Source organism: Acanthochromis polyacanthus, chromosome 7 (genome assembly GCF_021347895.1).
Source record: "Acanthochromis polyacanthus isolate Apoly-LR-REF ecotype Palm Island chromosome 7, KAUST_Apoly_ChrSc, whole genome shotgun sequence".
Classification (NCBI taxonomy): Eukaryota; Metazoa; Chordata; class Actinopteri; family Pomacentridae; genus Acanthochromis; species Acanthochromis polyacanthus.
In genome coordinates this window covers 34,104,504-34,127,250 of record NC_067119.1, presented here as the reverse complement: position 1 = coordinate 34,127,250, position 22,747 = coordinate 34,104,504, and the positions used below count along the sequence as shown (strand labels likewise).

Genomic DNA, 22,747 nt, shown 5'->3' with positions numbered 1-22,747 from the left:
CTAGACCCTCCAGAAAAACGCGATTATGCGATCGCATGAATTCCCGCATTAATCACCAAAATGCCGCTGAGTATGCAGGGGTCAATTATTTCCCAAAAGGCTGCATAATCCCCGCAAAACAGCGTATAATTCCTGCAAGAATCAAGCATTTCCACGAAATAAAAAAGAGAAATATGCGGGTCCCGAGTGATTTCACAATTTCCGCATAAAATGAGAAAACTATAACCAATATAAATGGAGCTGTGAGTGAGTTTTTATGTGACACCCGGCCTGACGTCATCAGTTTGCGCATTCACACACACACACACACGAGAAGCACGAGCTGATGCGGAGCGCGGCGTCAGTGTTGTCAACTTAGCGACTTTCTCGCTAAATCTAGTAACTTTCCAAAGCGTCCTAGCGACTTTTTTGTCAAAAGCGACGAGCCACAAATCTAGCGACTTTTTCTGCCGTATTGGAGACTGACAGGAAAACTCGGATCATTCTGCAATACTGTTTTCAACAAGCAGCAGATGCTGCTGTGAGCTTCTCCCACTCCCAAAGCACAGGCTGTCAGTCCAGTAACCCCGCAGCAGTCCCAGTGTCTGATTAGAGGACACATCCCTCTGTGGCCAGGCAGCAGGTGAATCACGCATATTTATGCATATTTCACAACTATTCGCATACTTTGCAACTTTCCGCAATTTCCCCGCATAAAATGGCATAAAAACCCCACATATTTATTCGCATAATCAAGGATTTTTGCCCGCGTTTTTCTGGAGGGTCTGACTTACAGAGCAACACGATTAGAGTGCCTATATAATGAGAGTGGCGACATGACGGGTCCAAAAAAAATTTGGTCACGTGATCTATAGGAGCCATTTTGTTTCCAATTCCTGAACGCCGGTTATGCCTGTTAACGTTGTTTACAACGCAGAGAGTAATTCTAGGTCTTTTTTGGTTTCATACATACCTGAAAAATGACGGGCTGTTGTGCCTTTGGGTGCACAAATCGATTGGAGAAGAGATTACACATGTTTAGATTTCCCAGGAGTAGTGAAAGAATGAAACTGGGGAAATAAAGTCCGGAGAGTGGGATGGAAACCGACTTCATCATGATTTTTGTGCCAGGTTAGTCCCATGTATGTACTTTCATGTTATGATGTATGGGTGAATGACAGATAGAAAAGTTTGATGTGATTTTAGGCAGTTGTGGTTATTTTGACTTTGACCATTTTCATGCATGGAGATGCATGAAATACGGGCCGCTGAAGTTTAACGGGATAACCCGTTAAACTTCAGCGGCCCATCTGAGCTTCGACAACAGCCTCCCTGTTCATTCACATGATTTCCAATTCAACAAACAGCTGACAGTTTTCTGTTCCCTATTTTCTGTTTTCCGTCCAACCTGCAGTCACTTATCAGCCTCATATGACCCGAACAGGCTCCGTGTTGTTCACCTGTTTCTGGACTGTTAGCCACCGTTAGCATGAGGATGCTGTTAGCCATATGCTTACAGCTGCAGCAGCGTACAGGCGGACGGGAAAACGTATTTTACTAAATTGACCGAAGCTGAAAACTCGATGATAGAAACATTATACACCATGGAAAGCTTAGATTCTCATGAATCCGCCGGTATAAACCACTTTTGAGATGTGATTACCACAGCGGGTAATATAAACACATTTGTCCAACAAACAGCAAATAACGTAAACAGCACAACTCACCTTTGAAGGCTCAAAACTTGTCACAGATGAAAATATTCCACTAAAAACGGCCATGATCCAACCTTGGACATCCAGACAAAACAATCCAGTAAATTATTTTGTCCAAAACATGTCTTGAAATCAGTAAACAATCCATAGTTTTCGTGAATGTGCACCTCGCGCTGCGCGTCCCATATTGAGTGAATGGAAACAAAATGGCTTCAAATCCCCAGTTGTCGCCACTCTCATTATATAGGCACTCTAAAGACGATGTGTCTGCGCTGCACCCCGGTGGTTGATTTGTGTTACTACAGCAGGTTTCAGCTCTGATTTGAGTCTAACTGAACCATTTTAATCCAAATACATAAAGATCATTTATGAAGCAGACAGATTTTCACTCTAAGCAACAGCCAATGAGGAAGGTCTACAGTCACCAACACCTCTTTGTAATGCACACAAAGCATGTGAGAGAGACCTGAAGACATTACAACATGATGTTTATGTTCCTTATACCATCACAATGATCAGGGTTTCTGCAGGTTCATCCACCGGCAGGTCTGAAAGACTTGTTCTCTTCAAAGAACCAACAAAAGATTACACCATTTATCAGCCAGAAACAACAAAGCCAGAAAGAACCCTAGGGTTTTCAATTCCCTAACAGTTTCTTTATAAAATCATGCGCAATCACTCAGGAAAAATAACTGCATATTTGTTTAAATTTGTGATATTTTATCAAGTCACTTTCTTCTAAACGTTTAATTAAAAAATCTCCAAAACTTAAATGTTCGACTAGTCGTTTAATCGTTTAACCGCCTACTCATTTATTAAACATTTAGTATTTTACTAGTCGGTTAAACGCTAGTGTGCCCCCCCCTCCCCCCTCCCTGGCACAGCCAAGCTTCGCGGCCCCCGGTCCCGACCGGGCGCCGCCATGCGGCTCTATGCTCGGGCGTGCGCCGCAGGTGGGGAGCCCCCCAACCAGCCGAGCCAAGGGGACCCGTGGACAACACCCCCAGCAGCAGACTAGACACAGCCCCCAGTGTGGAGGACCCCCCCTGAGGAAACACTGGAGTTAAAAGAATAAAAAATAAAATGAAATAAACAAACAAATAAGTAAAGTATGGAAAGTCAAAATACATAAGATAATAAATAAGTAATGATAAGAACATCAGAACATAAGAAGGCTTAAAAGGTCAGTTAAAAGCCTGATTAAAAAGGTGAGTCTTTAACCATCTTTTAAAAACATCGACAGTCTCTGCAGTCATGTGACAGTGCTCGAGCAACAGCGGGCCACTATGTGGGGACATGACAGTGACCGGCAGGCATGTCAGATAAACACAGCGGCTCAGCGAGAAACTTTCCCTTTTATTTCAAAAACACTTCAGCGAAAAGTATTTCTGAAATCCTCTGAGGCGAGAAATAAGCTGTGCAGCAGCGGAATCTGTCCTCGTTTTAGTTCACCGACGCCTAGTTTAAAAGTTCCACGATGCGTGGAATCTCTGCACGCCACATCCAATTTGCATAAAATAGAAGTCCAGTCTACTTTACGCAAATGAGCTCCAGCCCTCTCCGGGTAAACACACCAGATTGCAGATAGAAACGCACCGCAACCGGACCAGAATGCTACATGCGGGGTGTTTCCAGCTGCGATCCGGTGTGTTTACCGGAGAGGGTCGCAGCTTATTTGCATGGAGTAGACTGGACACCGGTGTGCAGAGATTCCACGCATCGCGAAACTGTCCTCAAACATCTAAACTAACCATCGGTTAACTAAAATGAGAACAGATTCAGGTGCTGCACACCTTATTTCTCGCCTGAAATGCTTTTAGAAATACTTCTTGCTGAAGTGTTTTTGTAACATTAGACAAAGTTTGCAGCCGAGCTGCTGTGTTGGTCCGGCTTGAAATCCAGGAGCAGACCAGCCCCCGAGTCCATGCGTTTGTCCAATCAGGGGCAGGGGTAAGGTGCTTAAAGAAGGTGTTGAATACAGTTCACCATGGAGGAGAAGCTTCTAACAGCTGTATCTGCGCACGCATGGTAACCATTACTGTTTTTGAAATAAAAGGGGAAGTTTGTGGCACAGCGGCTGTGTTTATCAGACTCATCTGCCGGATTGTCAAGTTGAAAGCTCGGTCACGTGACAATGTTGTGGTCCGCTAGTGACCGCCCGTTGGCCGTGCGATGTTCAGATGTGTTGCGTTGCCGTGCCGGGAAATCGCATATAGTGGACACGCGCCTTAAGAGAAAAATAAAATGTATTGGACCAATAAAATAAATGCAGCATGGCTCAACGAGGACATACAGAGGAGCAAGTTACTGGAAGATACATTCAGCATGGTGAAACTTGTTCCTACAGTAGTCTGACATTGTGATGTTGTAAAAATTTGTTCAAATGAAATAGTAAAATATCTCTAGCATGTGAGGAAACCATTGTTTTGGAGAGTTAACAGCTGTGGATACTTGAAGAAATGTTGTGTTGGACAGAATGTTGTGTTTTGGGTGGAGTAAGCCTTTAAAATCAAAAGTCAACAGACAGCAAGTATTATTTTGGGTGGACTAAACCTTCAAAACCATAAAGAAACAAAGAGGCTGATTTTCAGGATCTGAACCTTCAGGTGTGACTCACCTGGGGCTGCTGTGGAGCGACGGCACCGAGCTCGCCTTCCTGAAGCCCTCTTTGAGGATGGAATGACGCCACGACTCTTTCTCCGACTTGGACCGGACTGGCGGGCCGCAGTCATCCTTGGAGCCTCCTTGGAGCCCCGCCGAGGCACTGAGGGTGATTTCGGAGCGCGACGTCTCCGAGGGAGCGGATGGGTCGGGACGGGCCAGCGGGGCGAAGCTGAGCTCAATGATCTGCTTGGCGCTTTCGCAGATCTGACTCTGAACATACAAACACACCAGAGTTACTCGATGCAGTCACATGAACGCTCTCCCGTGACTGTTCTCTGTTCCTACCTGGATTTCCGGAGTGAGTGTCGGCAGGTCAAAGGTAAACACCGACGTGGATCCGGAGGTCAGCAGGTCGACGCTGTCCAGGCTGCTGTATGAGGTTCCTTTGGCCCGGTGAGACTCCATAATGCTTTCAAAGTGGCGGCTGAAGGAGTCCAGGTTGCTGTCAGAGGGTCGGCGAGGGCTGCCGACGGAGATCGGAGACTTGAGGCCGCCGTGAGTGTCAGACGACGCCTCCAACGACCTGACGAAGAAACAACCATCAAACACAGATCAAACAGTGGTCAGTTTATGTGCATTAAATTGTCATTTTCCAGGTCCTTCGAGATCTCATCTGAAAGAGGAGATTAAGCTTAACAACATCTGAAGAGGTAAAATGACCTAAGACAGACATCTTTATCCCTAGTATAAAAGATTGGATCTAGACAGGACTTTAAAAAAAAATGTAGTTAAATTATAACTAACATAGAAAACTAGACAAAAATATTATAAGGAAAAGAGAAATAAGAATAAAATATAAATACAAAAATAAACTCCAACGTGAAACTCGGCCAAATCTCAGCTTAAAAATCTCAATATTAAACATAAAAACACTTTCACCAAAAATAAATCATTTACTCTAACCAGATTCTGTGAAAAACTAAAAATTCTGCATTCTTTGGTGCCACTGAGAAGCATTGATCGACACAGCTGTAACCAACAGACAGGATACAAAATTTAGAAACTTTCCAGATAAACTGCAGGTCATATTTACACAAAGCAGAGAGGGGACAAGTATATAAACTAAACAAACTAATTAAAAGTCTTATCTGTAGAATGTAAAATCATTTTTTTATTTTTCAGTGTTGAGAAAATAGGTGGGGGCTGCACAGTAGCTTGGTGGTTAGCACTTTCGCCTTGCAGCTAGAAGATCCCCGGTTCATGTCCCGTCTTCCCGGGATCTTTCTGCATGGAGTTTGCATGTTGTCCCTGTGCATGTGCGGGTTTTCTCCGGGTACTCCAGCTTCCTCCCACAGTACAAAAACATGAATTGGAAATTCTAAATTTTCCATAGGTGTGAATATGAGCGTGACTGTCTGTATATGTAGCCCTGTGATAGACTGGTGACCTGTCCCCTCCCCCATGACCCTAATGAGGATGAAGCAATGTATAGATAATGGATGGATAACATTGGTAGGCACTTGGAAAATGTTGTACATGTTGATTGCAGGTTGTTGTTTTTTTCAATTTATGCAAAATAAATCAAAACTTTTTCTTCCCTCTACTTCTAGTCATGGTTGTGCTACTTTCATAGAGATGCAGGACTTGATATTGCAGTAAAAATGAGCCCACAGTGAGTAAAACCGTGACAGGACTCTGGGATTCAGACGACTAAAGCTTGCTGGATATTTGACAGCTGAATCTGCATGTGTAAATGGAGCCTTTGTCACCATCAGTGACAAGTCTGAATCTGAGTTCTTGGATGATTCCTGTTTGGTTCTCACCCCTTCAGCAGCAGACTAAACACCTCCTCCTCCTCCTTGGCAGCTTGCTGCCTCTGTCGGTCTCCCTGCATCCTGACGCTTGCCCAGCTCACCACTCCTTCTTCTTCTTCTTCTTCTTCTTCTTCTTCCTCCTCCTCCTCCCCGTTCTCCTCCTTCACTCCACCTGTCCGGAGTTTTGGGGAGACGTCGATGAAGCTAGAGTTTCTCCCGAAGGCTGAGTCTGCCTCTTCGGCTGCCTCTGCCTCGGCCCGCATTACCTGCACAATAAAAACAACATTTAAACTCTGTCCCTCCAGGTGAGAGACGGACAAGTGAGTCTCTCGGCTCACCTCGTCCAGATCGGTCTCCCTATAGCAGCGCAGCGGCACGGCGTCCAGATCCGTCTCAGAGTACTGGATGGTCCTCTGGATGATGCCCGTCTTGGAGATGGAGCCTCGGTTGTTGGGGGTCACCAGCTTCACCTCGATCTGCTGGACCTCATGATATGACAGCTTCTGATTGTCCCGCCCCCTCCTCTGATTGGCTGGTTTCAGGTGGAGGGAGGAGGGAGGGGGGCTGGGAGAGCCGCTGGTTGGAGGTGTCGCAGGGGAAACGTCTGCAGGGGAAACAAAGCATGTTGAGTTTTATGTCGACAAAGAAAAACAAACAGTGATACATAAGGTTTCAGATACTGTTCTGTTTCAGTTTTTCTAAGAAAAGCTGGAAAGAATGTTTGGAAGCTGTCTCACCATTCCATAAACATTATTTATATGCATCATTCCCAGACACATGGGCCTCCACCTTCTAGTAGACTCTATAATTATGTCATTATGATCTCATCTAATGGTGGTAAAGCCACAATGTGGTACTAACACAAAAGTTTTATTTAGAGTGTCTTGGTGGTCTTCAATGAACTTTACAATTCTGCAGTTTCATTTAGCAGACACTTGTATCCAAAGCGACATACATCTGAGAGCAGATACAACACAAGCAAGGATGTAGTCAGGAGAAAACAACCTGGATAAGAGCCATAAAACAAGCTCAAGTGTGATAATAGGACCGTGGTGTCTACAGGCAGTAGAGGACGTAACAGGAATTTGTTTTGTTGGGTTTTTTTGCAGTCTATCAAGTGCAAAGGTGTTCAGCGAACAGCTGGTTCTTTAGTCTTTTCTTAAAGACCGATAGGGACGACAGAACTTTAAGTCCCATCATAGTAGATCATAGTAGTAAAGGTAATAATAGCAATATTTTTTTGACTCAAATCTCATTTTGACTTTTTGTTTTTAGTCCATTTTTCATTGGCTGTTTGGGTTAGTTTTAGGCACCAAATTACTTAGTTAAGCTTAAAAAAAAATCATGGTTTTGGTCAAAAAGTTCTATTTTGTACATTTTCAGAGATAATACTGTAACTATATTTTGCTGCTTTGTACTTTTCATTAAGTAGAAAGTGTCATGCATGACTTTTATTTGTAACGGAGTATTTTTATTTTGCTGTATAATATGAAAGTAAATAATGTGAATACTTCTTCCACTGCTGCTTTAATCACAGGTGAACGGTAAATGGTCTGCACGTATATAGTGTCTTTCTACCTTAGTGGTTCTCATAGCACTAGCAAGGTTTCCCATTAACACACCAATGGCACCAAGGTATTGTCACAATGGTGTACAGGTGTCATGTGATATGGTCTTCATGTTTTGAATAAAAAACTACTATAATTTTCTGTGTATAGTTAAATGTGTTTTTTTTCTGCATGTGCTATTTCAAAACTTCACCAAAAATAAACCATTTACTCTATCCAGATTCTATAAAAAACTACAAATCTGTACTTTCTGGTGCAACTCTGAAACCATGTGTGACATTTGACAAAAATTAAGGAACTTTTCTACTGAACTGCAGGCAGTGTTTACACAGCAGAGAAGAGACAAGTATGGAAACAAACTAAAAAATATTACTAACACATCTATAGTATGTAGAGTGTCTACCTTTTCTCCAGTATTGGTAACACTTGTCGGAACTCCATGTTGATTTCAAGCTGCTTTTCAATTTATGCAAAAATAGATAAGCAAAGAAACTTGTTTTTTTAATGTTATCTACGGCTTTGCAACTGTCATACTGCAGAAAAGACATTTTGAAGTTCTCTCTAATTGCCCCCTGGGGGAAAAAAAGTTTTTCTGTATCTGAATTCTGAATCTACTTCTAGTCATGGTTGTGCCGTTTCCATGCAGGTGCAGGACCTTGTATTGCAGTGAAAATGAGTCCTCAGTGAGAAAAGAAAGTAAGAGGAGCAGAAGATGTCCTGAAACTTACTGGAGTTCAGAAGGTTAAGCAGGATTTGTCATGCATGAGTTCTATTTGTTACTTTGCTGTGCTTTACTGAGGACTTGAATACTTACCACCAGTGATTTAATGAAAGGGGTTCATACTTTACCTGAAAATCAGTATCAGTATGACTCACAGATGTTGGTTTTGAATTCAGTAAACCTGAAAGGCTACTCAGGTTGAAAGCTCTCATGCTATCAAATATTTCTGACGAAATGAGGTGTGTGATTCATGAGACTTATCGCATTACCTCACACTGAGTTTTCTTTGGACCGCTTCAAGGCAACACACCTCCATAGACAGCAACACAGATTACTTCACTTACTGTATATAAAAAAAGAAATCAGACTAATTGTGTCCAGGTGATCTGGTCAGAAGAAAAACACACTAAATAAAGAACAGGAAGTGAGTAGAGATGCATAGTAATATGTGTGAGTGGAGTTGTACACTGTGAGAGCTGTTCTAGCTTATGCTAAGCTTCGGCTAATTGGTTTAGAGGAAGCTGAGAGCTGTTTACTTCACAAAGCGAAGAAACAATAGCAGAGAAAACACAGAATGGCCCTTTAAACAGCTGCTGCTTCTGACTACATCAGTACTACCAGGGCTGCAACTGCCACTTATTTCCACTGCTGATAAATCTGTCAGTTATTTCATGAATGGAGTTTTTTGCTCTCGAAAATGGTGCAGAAAATGGTGACAAATGTCAATCACGGTTTCCCAGAGCCAAAAATGACAAATATCTTGTTTTGTCCACATTCAGATATTCAGATTATTGTCAGAGAGGAGTTCAGAAATCAGAAAATATTCATCATTATTATTGAGTACATGGCCAAGTAAGCTGCAGTATCTGAATAAAGTATAACACTTGTGTAAACATGTACAATGCAAGGAATACCATTTTCTTGCATGTAAAATTATCACAATCCAATCAGGCTGTTAAAGTTGGAATTAATGGATTAATTACAAAACTGAGCAGTCAGCTTCATCTTCTTTTGACGCCGATTACAGGTTTATTTTCTTTTGCTACCAAACTATCGTTAACACCAGCCAGTATCTACAGCACCTTTAGTGCGGCGACTGTTCTCCGCCTGGTCTCCAAACAGAAACTCCCACTTGGCTTGAGCAATCTTCTGTGATCTCAAGGACGGCGTCGTTGCTGAGCCGCTGTCTGACTGTAGGACAAAAGAAATTGGTGTGATTAAATGTTGCTTTTCTATTTCTGAAGGAAATGTGGTAAAATGATTCGAAATATTTTTAGTCTTAAATATGACTGTACACAAGCACCTAAAAAAAAAAAGACTACAATAGTAGTTACCCAGAACAGCACACTGATGACAAAGCCTACACCCTTTACACAACCTTCAATATTTAGAGAACCTGAAAGAAGTTCCTGGGGTACTTTGAGACAAATAAGGCCTTTATTTCTCCCCACACCAGGGGGAATTCACATTGTTACAGCAGCATACGTAGCAATAAACGTAGTAATAGAAATAAAATAATAATAAAATCATAGTAATAATAAAAATATTATTTACATATGTACAGGGATGAGAAATGAGGATGAAGTAGTACAGTACTGACAATGCAATATAAAGTGGCTTGAAAAAATAAGTTTAAAAAGTGCAAAATATAGCAGTGGAAAAATGTCTGTGCAAATTTTATGGTTTGTGGTGATATGATATGAGTCCAGTTTATGTTAACATCAGTCGGTGATGCTGATGCAATAAAGTCTTACAGCAGCTGGGATGAAGGACCCATGATAGCGCTCCTTCTTGCAGGGTGGATGTCTCAGTCTGCTGCTGAAGGAGCTGCTTAAAGACCCCACAGTAAAAAAAAGACCCCACAGTGTCATGCAGTGGGTGAGAGACGAGGCTGAAGTTTGAAAAGGTAGGTTCTAGTTCCATTTTTAATGTATAGTAATCATTAAAGAAGGTGTGGGAATCCTTTAAGATGATTTAGAAATTACTAGTCAAGTTCTAGTTTCATTAAGAAAGATGTCAGTAATCATTAAATAAGTTCCATGAGAACAGGATCCCTAACAGGTTTTAGTCATCACTGAAGAGGTTTGAAGGTAAGTCAAGGCACTTCTAAAACCCCTGAGGAAGTTCTATCAGCCTTTAATGGGATCCTTGAAATGTTGTGAAATACTTAGGATGATCTGGGTTCAGTTAAGTTCTAAAGATCCTTTAAGAACCTTCAGGGTCTTCTATGAGTCAATTAAATGGTCACTGAGGGGATTTGGCTGGTCTTTTAAGGGGATGTTGCAATTGTTTAGGAGATTTAAGATGTTTCAGGGGTCAGGTTCTACACACCCATGAAGAAGTTTAATGCTGACCTAAGTCCCATCTTAGACCATAGTAGTAAAGGTAATAATAGCAATATTATGAGTTCAATGCGTCCTTTTAAATGGCTCTAAGGGTCACTGAGAAGATTCTAGTGGTCTTTCAGGAGATTTATAATCTTCCAGTGATAACCAGATGTTCCAGAGCTCCATTAAGAAGATCATGTGATCACTGGGTCTTATGTGGACTCCTAAAGAAGTCATTGACATCCTTTAGGACACTCAGTGAAAGATTCTACGGCTGCTATGGGATGTCTTAGGAGTGTTATGGTAACAGAAGAGGTTCTAGTGGTACTAAGGAAGGTACTGGTAATCAAGTATTTATTTAAGGGTAGGCTTTTAGTGGACATGGAGTAGGTTACAGGAATTCATGAGAAAGTTCTAGAAATTCTTCAATAGGTTCTAATGGTCAGACAGCCGTATCTAGCAGTATTTTGGGATGCCTTCAGGTTCTTTTTCTTGGGGCCCTCTAAGATGCTAAACTGGAGTTTTTATTTATATAAGTGGTTCAACAGGTAACAAAGGTTTTATGTGTCTTTTAAAGGGTTCTGACAGCCATTCAGAAGGCTTTAGAGCAGTGGTCCCCAAACTACGGCCCGCCGGCCGGATACGGCCCGCCTCCACATTTGGCCCGACCCCCTGAACAACACCAGAGACACATTATGATTTTTTTTTCCAGTCTGACCACGCAATCGAGACTAATACACGCATAGAACATGACATTCTACTGGAACCTACAAAAGGATTCAATGTTTCCTCTCGGATTTTTTTCTGTAGGCGGCAGGCTCCCCGCTCCAACTAGCAAATATTAATAATCCGGAAAGGGTTATTAATATTTGGTTATGTGTGGCTTTCTGGAAAACAATGTTTACGTTTAGGCACCCCTGCGATCGTCACACTTTTTCTGTTACAAACTGACTCCAGCCCCCCACCAGAGAAGGGAAAAGTTTTGCGGCCCTCACAGGAAAAAGTTTGGGGACCCCTGCTTTAGAGGCTCTTAAAAAAGTCAGAGATCAGATAGGAGGCTCACTGAAAAGTTCTAGGGCTATACCTTGGGGTGTTTTAGAAGTCTTGGAGTAACTGAAGATGTTCTGGCAGTAATTTAGAGAGTTCTGGTGATTGGGTGTTCCTGAAGGGGTTGTAGTAAACACAGGATAGATTGTAGAACACTTAGAAAGTTCTGAACATTCTTTAATAGGTTCTAGTGGTCACAGAGATGGGTCTAGGAGTCTTTTAAGAAGTTCAAATATGCCTTGTACACATTTAATCATTAATACTCATATTCATGGTGTTTTTGAGTTTTCATTGATCTTACATTCTAACAAAAACACTTGTTAGCACTTAACATATCCCAAGAGTCTAATCCATAAAAGTGTAACTAAATCCTTATGAGATCTGTAGTTATAAGTGCCAACAAAATAAGCTGTTTGTTTTTTATCTTAAAATGACAAGATGTTCCCATTTCAGTGTCCAGATCAGTACCAGATGCTTAGTGGTATTAGAAGATGTGCTCCACAAACAATTTATGAGAAAATACACTGAGGAAGAGAAACTGGCGAAAGAAGAACTAAGTGAAGAGTGGGGCTATCTATTGTAGTTTTATTATAATGAAGGTAAATGTGACACAGGATTGTGGCATGGTTTGTCATTTGATTCTGCAGAGACTCATTCTCATCCTGCTCACACAGACTCAAAACAAACACAAGTATGAATAATCTATTTAATGACTTCCTCAAATACAACAGAACCCTCATCACCCTCATCAGCCAACCTGCATCCCAGAGCCTCCGTCTGCTGTATCATGGCTGGACTGGCTTGAGGTTTCAGGGGACAGACTGTCATTCCTGTCTAGCTGGGAACTGTCTACCAGGCTGCCCGTCACACCACTGGAGCTCTGAGACGATGTCCCAACAGTCCCGCTGTGGTCCCGAACCTCCTCTCTCTGTTCCTTAGACATGCCCAAAAATTTAACTCGATTGTCTCCTCCATCCTTCTTGTGATAATCATCTTTGCTAGTAGCATAAATTCTGGAAAGTGACTTTCTGAAATTTTCCTCACTAAGTTCAACACCATTCTGTCCTGGTTCAGCTTCCATCCATTCCTGCTGCCTGGACATCCAGCTCACAGGCAAAGCTTCATTGCTCTGGTTAGAGAGAAGTGTTCTCTGGGATTCAGGGCTATCTTTCAGTGATCTATCAAAGAGGGACTCATACTGCCTCCGCTCCACAGCAGGTGATTTATGGTCTCCAGTGTACTGTGGCAGCTGGTAGCGGGGCAGAATCGAAACATCCTTACTGGGTGATGGGCTCTGTTGATGTCGTGGGTCCAGTACTGGTGACTGAGACGCAGCTGCACGGTGCAACCTTGCTGGCAAGGCTGGGGATGCTGGTGAAGAGACACTTTTGTGGGATAAGAGAGGAGAGATTCGTCCTGGTTTAGTTTGAGGTGTCAGTTTGTCTGTTTTCCAGCCGTGGTTCTGGTGGTCCACCTTCAAAGATTCAGGGGAGCTTCGCTTATGAGGAGTAGCATACGGCTGTGATTCTCTCAGGAATGGTGTTTCAGTCTTTGGATTATTGGACCTCAGTGATTCAGCATGAGAAGGAGCTGGAGAGGGAATCCACCTCTCTGCAAAAATGCTGGACAATTTGGACGCTTCCATAGCTAGCTTACAAGACAAATCAATATTTGAGGATGGGGAGATACTGCTCCTGCCAACGGTAGGGCTGATTGCATCACTGGCTCTGCTACTGCAGTGTGATGGCTTGTAATGAGTGTTAAAATTATCATTAGAACTGTAGTGTTTACTGTCCGTGGTATTATCACTGATATTATAGCTATTATTAACATTGGAGTTCCCATCTTGGTAGCCAGTCCTAAAAGGGTTGCTGGTGTGGAACATGCTAGTTGGAACTTCATGCTGGATGTCTGTGGGTTTCCCTGCAGGTAAAGGTGGATGAAATTTGCTTGACAACCTGGGGCTCTCATCCCTGATCCATGGCCTCTGCTGGCTCTGGGCCGGACAATGGGAACAAAGTGCTGATGGTGGAGCCACTGAGGAGGATGAGTAGCCACTATGGGCACACAGGTGGTCAAAGGCAGGACTTCGGGGTAATCCATTCACTGAACCACCGCAAACTCCCCTGTCTAACTCCAGAAACTGGGTCTTGGATGGCAGGGTGAGGGTGTTGTGGGCCAAGACAGGTGACCCACCCCAAGACCGGCAGCGAGGAGACTGATAGTTCCGTGGCAGGGTTGGACTGCAATTCATTGGACTGTGGCCTGCAAGCCTGCACCGGAGATCTGGGGATCCAAACTCCTCTAAGGCCCAATGGGTGGCATCTCTGGCTACTGCATCCAAGGTGGTCCTCTGTAGGTAAGGCGAGCCCCATGGGGACTGATTCCGAGACAGATGGTGGTGACTGGAGAAAGGGTCATCCTGTAATTGCTGACCATTGCAACACACTGGATCACTCAGCCTCTTGTGTAGCTGAGCAAGCAGCTGCTGCTGCTGCTGGGGCTTATTTTGACACACAGAGGGACGGTGGCCAGCCATGCTATTAACATTAGCCTTTTCTATGTAGCCAAAGGACACTACAGAGGTCTTTCCCTCATCACCCGCCACTCCTGGGGTATCAAATGACCTGCGATTGCTAGTGGGTGTGGAGGGTACAGTAAGCCTCCCAGAGGATGCGGATGATGGAAAGATTGGCATCCTCCCCTGGTATGGATCCCTGTCAGAGGAACAGGTGCGTCTAAGTGAGCCATGATGACCTGGATTGGTTGCTCCAGGGGCAAGGACCTCAAGTAACTGCCCAAAATTGTCATGTAACAGGTCCTGCCTTTGGAACTGAGTTGGAGACCCTGTCGCATCAGGGTTTTGAAGTTGGAAGCTGACTGAGTGCCTGGTGGAGGACTTTGAAGTGTTTAAGCTGTGGTTCCCTCCCCCAACGTGATGCTGGATGAATGGGGACAGATCCGGACTATGGCTAGGGCTGGTGAGGGCGGAGCTCCTCTGAGAGTGAGGCAGGATGTCTGGGCACTGAAGCATTAGGTGTCTGGTCCCATCATCCCCTCGTCCAGGCAACTTTCCATCCTCCTCAGCAACAGATCTCACTTCAACGTACAGGTGGAGGACTTTTCCTGCCTGAGACATGTCTACCCCTTCACTTAAAGCTTCTGATATTTCTGTTTCTGGGGACTATTTGTGCCAAAGATCAATCGACCGCCAAGTATCCAGTAGAGGGCTAATCAAAAGTCTTTGGTGACTGTCAGAGGCAGAACTGGAAAACCAGGTCCATCTTCTATCTGTACATCATCTCTTTAACCTGTAACAGGAAGAGAAGACAAAGTTAATATTACACAGTTAATTCTGTGTTTTCAACTTAAATTTCTTCAAAATGTCTCAACACTTTGCTCAAAAACAACCCGCCTTCCAAAAAGCAGACGATCATAAAGCTGATTTACATCTTCTTAACTAGATCCAGGCACCAGAGGGTTTCCTCTATTCCCACACATTCAAATATACAGGCACGCATTGTATGGTTTAGTGCAAGCGTGACACACAAAATAAAAAAGGCTGAAACTGCTCTTAACATTAAACAGAAAGTAGTTATTTAACTAAAATGGAGGAGGACGCAAGTGAGTAGGTAATGGAGTAGGTCGCATATTCGGTCGGCTTCATATAGAAAATGCATTAAAGTCTTTTTATTTGACGATTTAACTGAGAGTGAAACACTACAGACTCATCTAAGACAGCATAATATCATATGAGACGATTTTCTCTTCAAAAAATGGCAAGCAAACTGCACAAGTATAAGTACACGGGCAAGACCGCTGTAAACGAGACAAGCTCCGACACTGCTGACGTTAGCAATACTGCTAGCATTGCATCCGGACCTGGGAACCCTGCAGAGCCCCTCGGACAGCTTAGCTAGCACGATGTCCGACCACAATGAGCAAACTAATCTGGAGGATCTGAAAATCGAGCTGCTGGCATCTATTAAAACTGAAATGACTGAGCTCTTTCAAAGGGAAGTGAGAAAGGTGATTACAAATGAGATGGAAGGGGTTAAATCGGAGTTACAATCAGTTAAGCTAGAGATAGCTAACAATACAGTAGCTCTTCGCTCAGATTTGGATACAGTCAAAACTACAGTGTCGGATGTGGAGCGGGTGCTTTCTGTCCACTCGGATGATATTACGGCACTGCAAACAAAGGTTCGGAAACTGGAGAAAACCGTGGAGAGTTTGCAGGAGAAAAATGTGGCCATGGAGGGGCACATGCGGAGATCAAATATTCGCATATTGAATGTAGCTGAAGGACCCCCATGCACACCTGCCGCTGTGTCCAGACTACTCCGAGAAGTACTAAAGATGGACAAGGACGTGCTTGTTGACAGATCCCATCGCACTCTACAGGGAAAAAGAGCGGATTGCAAGCCCAGAGCGATCATAGCCAAATTGCACTACTACCAAGATAGTGTCGATGTCCTCCGTCGCGCACGGGAAGCTACTGGCCCACTTCACTACAACGGAGCAACCATTTTTATCTTCCCCGACTACCTTAATGATGTCAGACATTCGGTGACGAGAGGGAGTACGCTACGGGCTCTTCTATCTGGCTCGGCTGCGGATCATCCTCAATGGCAAGGAAAAGATCTTCGAGGACCCAGTGGAGGCCACAACATATGTAGAGGAAAATATGTGAGGAGAGACAATAATTAACGGTAAAATTGCCCCGTTCTATTTTGCATATTTGTCATTTCGAATTGGTTAGTGTCTACATGCAGTATTGTTGCAGAATGTTTGCATATTGAATTAAGCTTAGTTTAGTTTAGTCTTTATTTAAGGGACAATGTACAGAAACATTAAGCTCACATGAGTCAGAGATGTGCTGCACCAGATTATAGCTTATTAGCTAGTTTCCATCTGCAGTCCCTATAACATTAATAAATATAATTAATGTTATGCCTTACCTTAATAAAAGCTTATGGCACTGGGGCATTGATATTTTACTTTATAATGGCCTTTCTTCTTTCTGTGATAGAGTGGGATACTCTGAAGGGATGTTCACTGGTCTGATAGCTTCTATTGACCGGACACTTTCAATTTCCTTTTTTTTTGTGGGATCACATAGCTGTCTTCTCTGCTTCACTCACCAAAATAGATAATTAACGCCATTATTTTTTTATTATGTCTATGAATGTGCATGTATGTGTATATATATACATAGGTGTATGTGTGTGTGTGTATATATATATATATATATATATACACACGTGGACAAAATTGTTGGTGCCCCTCAGTTAAAGAAGGAAAAACCCACAATTCTCACTGAAATCACTTGAAACTCACAAAAGTAACAATAAATAAAAATTTATTGAAAATTAAATAATCAAAAACAGCCATTACTTTTGAATTGTTGATTAACATAATTATTTAAAAAAACAAACTAATGAAACAGGCCTGGACAAAAATGATGGTACCTCTATAAAAGATTGAAAACTATTTGACCAGAGTGACATGATTAACTCAGGTGTGTCATTTAATTGACATCACAGGTGTTTCCAAACTCATAATCAGTCAGTCTGCCTATTTAAAGGGAGACAAGTAGTCACCCTGCTGTTTGGTGAAAAGGTGTGTACCACACTGAACATGGACAACAGAAAGCGAAGGAGAGAATTGTCCCAGGACATCCGAAAAAAAATTATAGACAAACATCTTAAAGGTAAAGGCTATAAGACCATCTCTAAACAGCTTGAAGTTCCTGTGACAACAGTGGCTCATATTATTCAGAAGTTCAAGACCCACGGGACAGTAGCCAACCTCCCTGGACGTGGCCGCAAGAGGAAAATTGATGACAAATTGAAGAGACGGATCGTCGGAATTGTATCCAAAGAGCCCAGAGCAACCTCCAAAGAAATTAAAGGTGAACTCCAAGGCCAAGGTACATCAGTGTCAGATCGCACCATTCGTCGTCGTTTGAGCCAAAGTGGACTTCATGGGAGACGACCAAGGAGGACACCACTGCTGAAAAAAACTCATAAAAAGCCAGACTGGAATTTGCAAAAATGCATGTTGACAAGCCACAAAGCTTCTGGGAGAATGTCCTTTGGACAGATGAGACCAAACTGGAGCTTTTTGGTAAGGCACATCAACTCTATGTTCATAGACTCAAAAACCAAGCATACGAAGAAAAGAACACTGTCCCTACGGTGAAACATGGAGGAGGCTCAGTAATGTTTTGGGGCTGCTTTGCTGCATCTGGCACAGGGTGTCTTGAAAGTGTGCAAGGTACGATGAAATCTGAAGACTATCAAGGCATTCTGGAGAGAAATGTGCTGCCTAGTGTCAGAAAGCTTGGTCTCAGTCGCAGGTCATGGGTCTTCCAACAGGACAACCATCCAAAACACACAGCCAAAAACACCCAAGAATGGCTGAGAGAAAAGCGTTGGACTATTCTAAAGTGGCCTTCTATGAGCCCAGATCTGAATCCCATTGAACATATGTGGAAGGAGCTGAAACATGCCATTTGGAGAAGACACCCATCAAACCTGAGACAACTGGAGCTGTTTGCTCATGAGGAGTGGGCCAAAATACCTGTTGACAGCTGCAGAACGCTCATTGACAAATACAGAAATCGTTTAATTGCAGTGATTGCCTCAAAAGGTTGTGCAACAAAATATTAAGTTATGGGTACCATCATTTTTGTCCAGCCCTATTTCATTAGTTTGTTTTTTTTAATAATTATGTTAATCAACAATTCAAAAGTGATGGCTGATTTTGATTATTTAATTTTCAATAAATTTTTATTTATTGTTACTTTTGTGAGTTTCAAGTGATTTCAGTGAGAATTGTGGGTTTTTCCTTCTTTAACTGAGGGGTACCAACAATTTTGTCCACGTGTGTATATATATTAGGGTGCATCGTTTGCCCCTATGTCAGAATCTTAACTCATACCAGTCACCAAAATGTTCCTTTTGATAAACTATTTAACATGGAAAAGTTTTAATTTTCTGTGACAATTCCCATGTGAGCATTGCCGAGCCCGAAAATACCAATTTTACACTAGTTTCGCATTTATTTTGCATTTTTTTGCGCATACTGTTGAACCCTTGATTGATCATAATGCACTCATAAAGACCATAATTTTGCTCAGTGAAGTCAAAAAACACAGCCACATTTTATTATCCAATATCTATGTTTCTACTTTGTTGGTAAATTTCCATGATTTTTTTCTCCATTTGCACTTGAAAAAAACTTAGTTTTGGCATCATCCTAAGAAGTAAGTTAAATACTTTTTGTTCTTTAGATTGCACTGTGAACAAAGCTTTAGATCATAGCTATAGTTTGAGCCAAGTAGCTTCAAATAAGCATGTATTTCCCTTACCAGTGTTCATGATTTGCTGCAAGCTGACACTAACTTTTTTTGCTTTAGGTAGTCTTAATGCTGGCTATTTCAGTCAATGTAACAGTCAAGAAACTGTTTATGACAGATCCTTGCAACCATCATTTACTACTTCACTAAAGTGTAGCTTATAACTTTTGTTGCAGCTTGCTTGGCAAAATGGAAACAAGAAACCAAACGGAGATCTTCGGACTAGGGCCTAAAGTAACAGAGGATGATGCTGTTATCAAGGGTGGTCGACTGCCGACTGGCATGCAAGTTCTGAGATGTCTTTGCTACCATCTTGAATCTGGTAGCTCAGAAAACAAGACCAAGTATGAGGCTGCAAAAGAAGTGGTGAAACAGATAGTCGTCTTCTATGAAAAAGCAAACATCCCTATGATCAGTGATAACAAAGCAGGCCAGAAGATTGTGCGATTGTATGAAAATAATCTAAAGCTTAGGAGGATACCAGTAAAACAACGCCAATCAGACACTTCTCAGAAATGACTGAAGGATTCCCAGGAAGACCTAGCAAAAACAATGCCACTTTGGTGTCCAGATGCTTTGTCAATTATGAAAAATGAAGAGGACAAATCTTTTCCCAATCTATGATGACACACCGAAAATCACACTTTGGACCTGTGGATACAGTCTCTGCTCAGAAGATAAAACGAAAAATGGCTAGGGAGGAAGCTGCTGAGAGCCAGAGAAAGAAAGCAAAGACCTATGAAGAAAAGGCATCACAGAAGGTTAGCAGTCTAGCACCCATAGATGCTGGCAGTGAGGACGACGAGGAGACAGCAAGTCAAGGCACTTCCTGCAAGCTGCCAGATCTGAAAAATTCTACCAGGACTTATTAGATCAAAACAGAAAAGAAAATCCAAAGTTGCGCAAATAAGCACTAAGCAAGCACTAAATGTAAAAAAACAGCAAATTGAGTGTCATCCTAAAACCAAGTACATTGTCATTTTGGTTTTATCATTTTAAATGTATTTTTTGATTAGATAAATATGTCTGGCTTCAAGTTAACTCTCAGTTGTTATATCTTTAGTTGTAATTAATGCACTTAATGCGCAGCAGTTTTTGCGCATTAAACCCTCCATTAACACAAATATTGACATTTTCAAGCCTCCTAATGCCCACATAGCAAACGTCCTATCTAACCCAAATTTCACTCAGATGTATAGTTTTTCAAAAGGAACAAAATGATACATGGTACAGGACAATCGGACAAGTTTAAAAATTTTATGGGTCAAACGATGCACCCTAATATATATAATATATATATGTGTGTGTGTGTGTGTGTGTGTGTGTACAGAGCATTGTAACAAAAAGACATCCATATTTAAGTTCTATTTGGAGCTACCTGCCCAGCTAGAGTTCGTACAAGCACGTAATGTGTGGATTTTGTTGTAAAGGGGTGTTTAATCACCATGTTCTTGTTGGTGACTTTTGGGATTGGGTACTTGTTGCACCAAAACAATTTTATGCATATTTTATGTTGGTGATGGAATTTCCTTCTGTATTTTTTGAATCAACTAAACACAATTTTGCCAGTCGTATTACATTTCAAAACTCATGGTTAGTCAATTGAATACTCCGGGTTATGTGTGCCAGGTGAATTTTGTATGCTGGAATGCTAAGTCTCTAAACCATCCAGTAAAACGTAGGAAGGTGTTTACCCATCTAAAGCAGCTGAATGCAGAGATAGTGTTTCTCCGAGAAACCCACTTAACCACATTTGATCACCCAAAACTCAGAGGGGGTTGAATGGGACAATTCTTCCATTCAAACTTTCATTCTAAATCTAGAGGAACGGCCATTTTAATTAAAAACAGTCTCCTTTAGTGCATTGAAAGTTGAAGCTGATCCAGCTGGGCGCTATGTTATAGTAGTGGGGTGGTTAAATAACACTCCAGTTGTCTTGGCAAACATATATGCACCTAACTGGGATGACAGCACGTTTTTCACTGGACCCTTCTCACGACTACCAAATATAGACACGCACCATCTCATTTTGGGAGGTGATATTGATTGTGTGCTATCACCATCACGTGTGCTTGTCCCATCACTGAACCGCAGTTCACCTAGGACCATGCAGCCAACCCGATCAACAAAAGTGATTAGCCAGCTTCTCAAAACATATGGAATGAATGATGTCTGCAGAATTCGAAATCCTGGTTGTAGAAGTTACTCCTTTTATTTACCTGTGCATGAGACATTTTCTCGAATAGACTTCTTGTTTCTTGATAATACACTTCTTCCATTAGTTAACAATTGTGAATATCAAGCAATAGTCATATCAGACCACGCACCAGTGTTGATGACTTTGAATGTGCCAACTTTGAGCCGTAATTATTGGCCATGGAGATTTAATACACTTTTGCTTTCTGATGCTGAATTTGTCAAATTTATCTCAAAAGAAATAGATGAATACTTGGTGTGCAATAAAACTCCAGGTATAGCCTCTGGTCTGATTTGGGAATCGCTAAAAGCCTATCTTAGAGGCCAAATTATATCCTCTAGTGTTAAAGTAAAGAAATTTCAACAAGAACGCCTCAGAAAGATTGAAAGCGATATTTTGCAACTTGATGAAACTTTGGCTCACTCTTTTTCATCAGAACTATTTAAAGAACGTCTAGCTCTTCAGACTGAACTTAATCTGATAACTACAAAACAAAATGAAAATCTTTTAAATAAATCTAGACACAAAATGTACGAACATGGCAAAAAAAATTGGAAAAATATTGGCTCATCAATTGAGACAACAGCAAGTTGACCAGACTCTTCTTGCTATTAACAATATGCATGGGGTGAAACTTACCGAACCTTTAGACATTAATCACCGGTTTAGTGAATACTACTCACAATTATACATTTCAGAGTCCTGTGGAAATTAATCACATTTTTTTCCTTTTTTAGTAGGCTTACCCAGATAGCAAAATATGGGTGAATCAATGTTGAATCTATGTTGAAACCTAACGTCGAAATTATACAGAAAGCGCAAGGTTGATAAAATGTTGAGTCAACATTTGCTTACATAGATTACATGTTTGCAAACATAGATTCAACATTAAACATTGACCTGTCAAACATTTTAATTAAACCAAAATACAATGTAGATTCAATGGTATCTTTTAAACACAAACTTCAATGTTGACAAAATGTTGTTGAATCAACGTTGATCCAACCATCAGTCTTCAACCGTAACCACAATTCAACCTTCTTAACCCTAATTCAACATTGATTTAACATCTTTTGCTATCTGGGTAAAGTGTGATTTATGGTTGAAAAGCAAACGCTGACTCAACATTTTATCAACCTTGCGCTTTCTCTATAATTTCGACGTTAGGTCTCAACATAGATTCACCCATAGTTTGCTATCTGGGTTAGTCTCCCCACTATTAGTGATCAATCTGCTCAAGACTTGGAGAGGCCCTTCTCTAAAGAACCTCTGACCGCTACTGCGTCTATGCAGAGCGGGAAAGCTCCCGGGCCAGATGGCTTTCTGAGCGAGTTTTTTAAAATATTCTCAAAAGAGTTGTCCCCTATTTTGCTTTCTGTATATGAGGAGTCCTCGGTATCTGGCATACTTCC

At 41.8% G+C, this 22,747-nt stretch overlaps 1 protein-coding gene across 7 annotated transcripts in view; it reads right to left on the bottom strand.

The window, feature by feature from the left end:
- The window catches only part of LOC110968940 (PH and SEC7 domain-containing protein 1-like), a 172,596-nt gene that overhangs the window by 124,137 nt on the left and 25,712 nt on the right, over positions 1-22,747 (bottom strand). For 4 of the 7 annotated variants that reach the window (XM_051950648.1, XM_051950646.1, XM_051950647.1 and 1 more), the window contains 5 exons: positions 9,484-9,592; positions 6,451-6,716; positions 6,122-6,378; positions 4,644-4,881; positions 4,312-4,568 (listed from right to left, as the gene is read on the bottom strand). In XM_051950648.1, coding sequence (XP_051806608.1) covers positions 4,312-4,568; positions 4,644-4,881; positions 6,122-6,375 — 749 coding nt within the window. In that variant the 5' untranslated portion in view covers positions 6,376-6,378; positions 6,451-6,716; positions 9,484-9,592. Of the gene's footprint in view, positions 1-4,311; positions 4,569-4,643; positions 4,882-6,121; positions 6,379-6,450; positions 6,717-9,483; positions 9,593-12,532; positions 15,087-22,747 lie in introns of all 7 variants that reach the window. The other 3 variants (XM_051950645.1, XM_051950644.1, XM_051950643.1) reach the window with 1 other exon arrangement.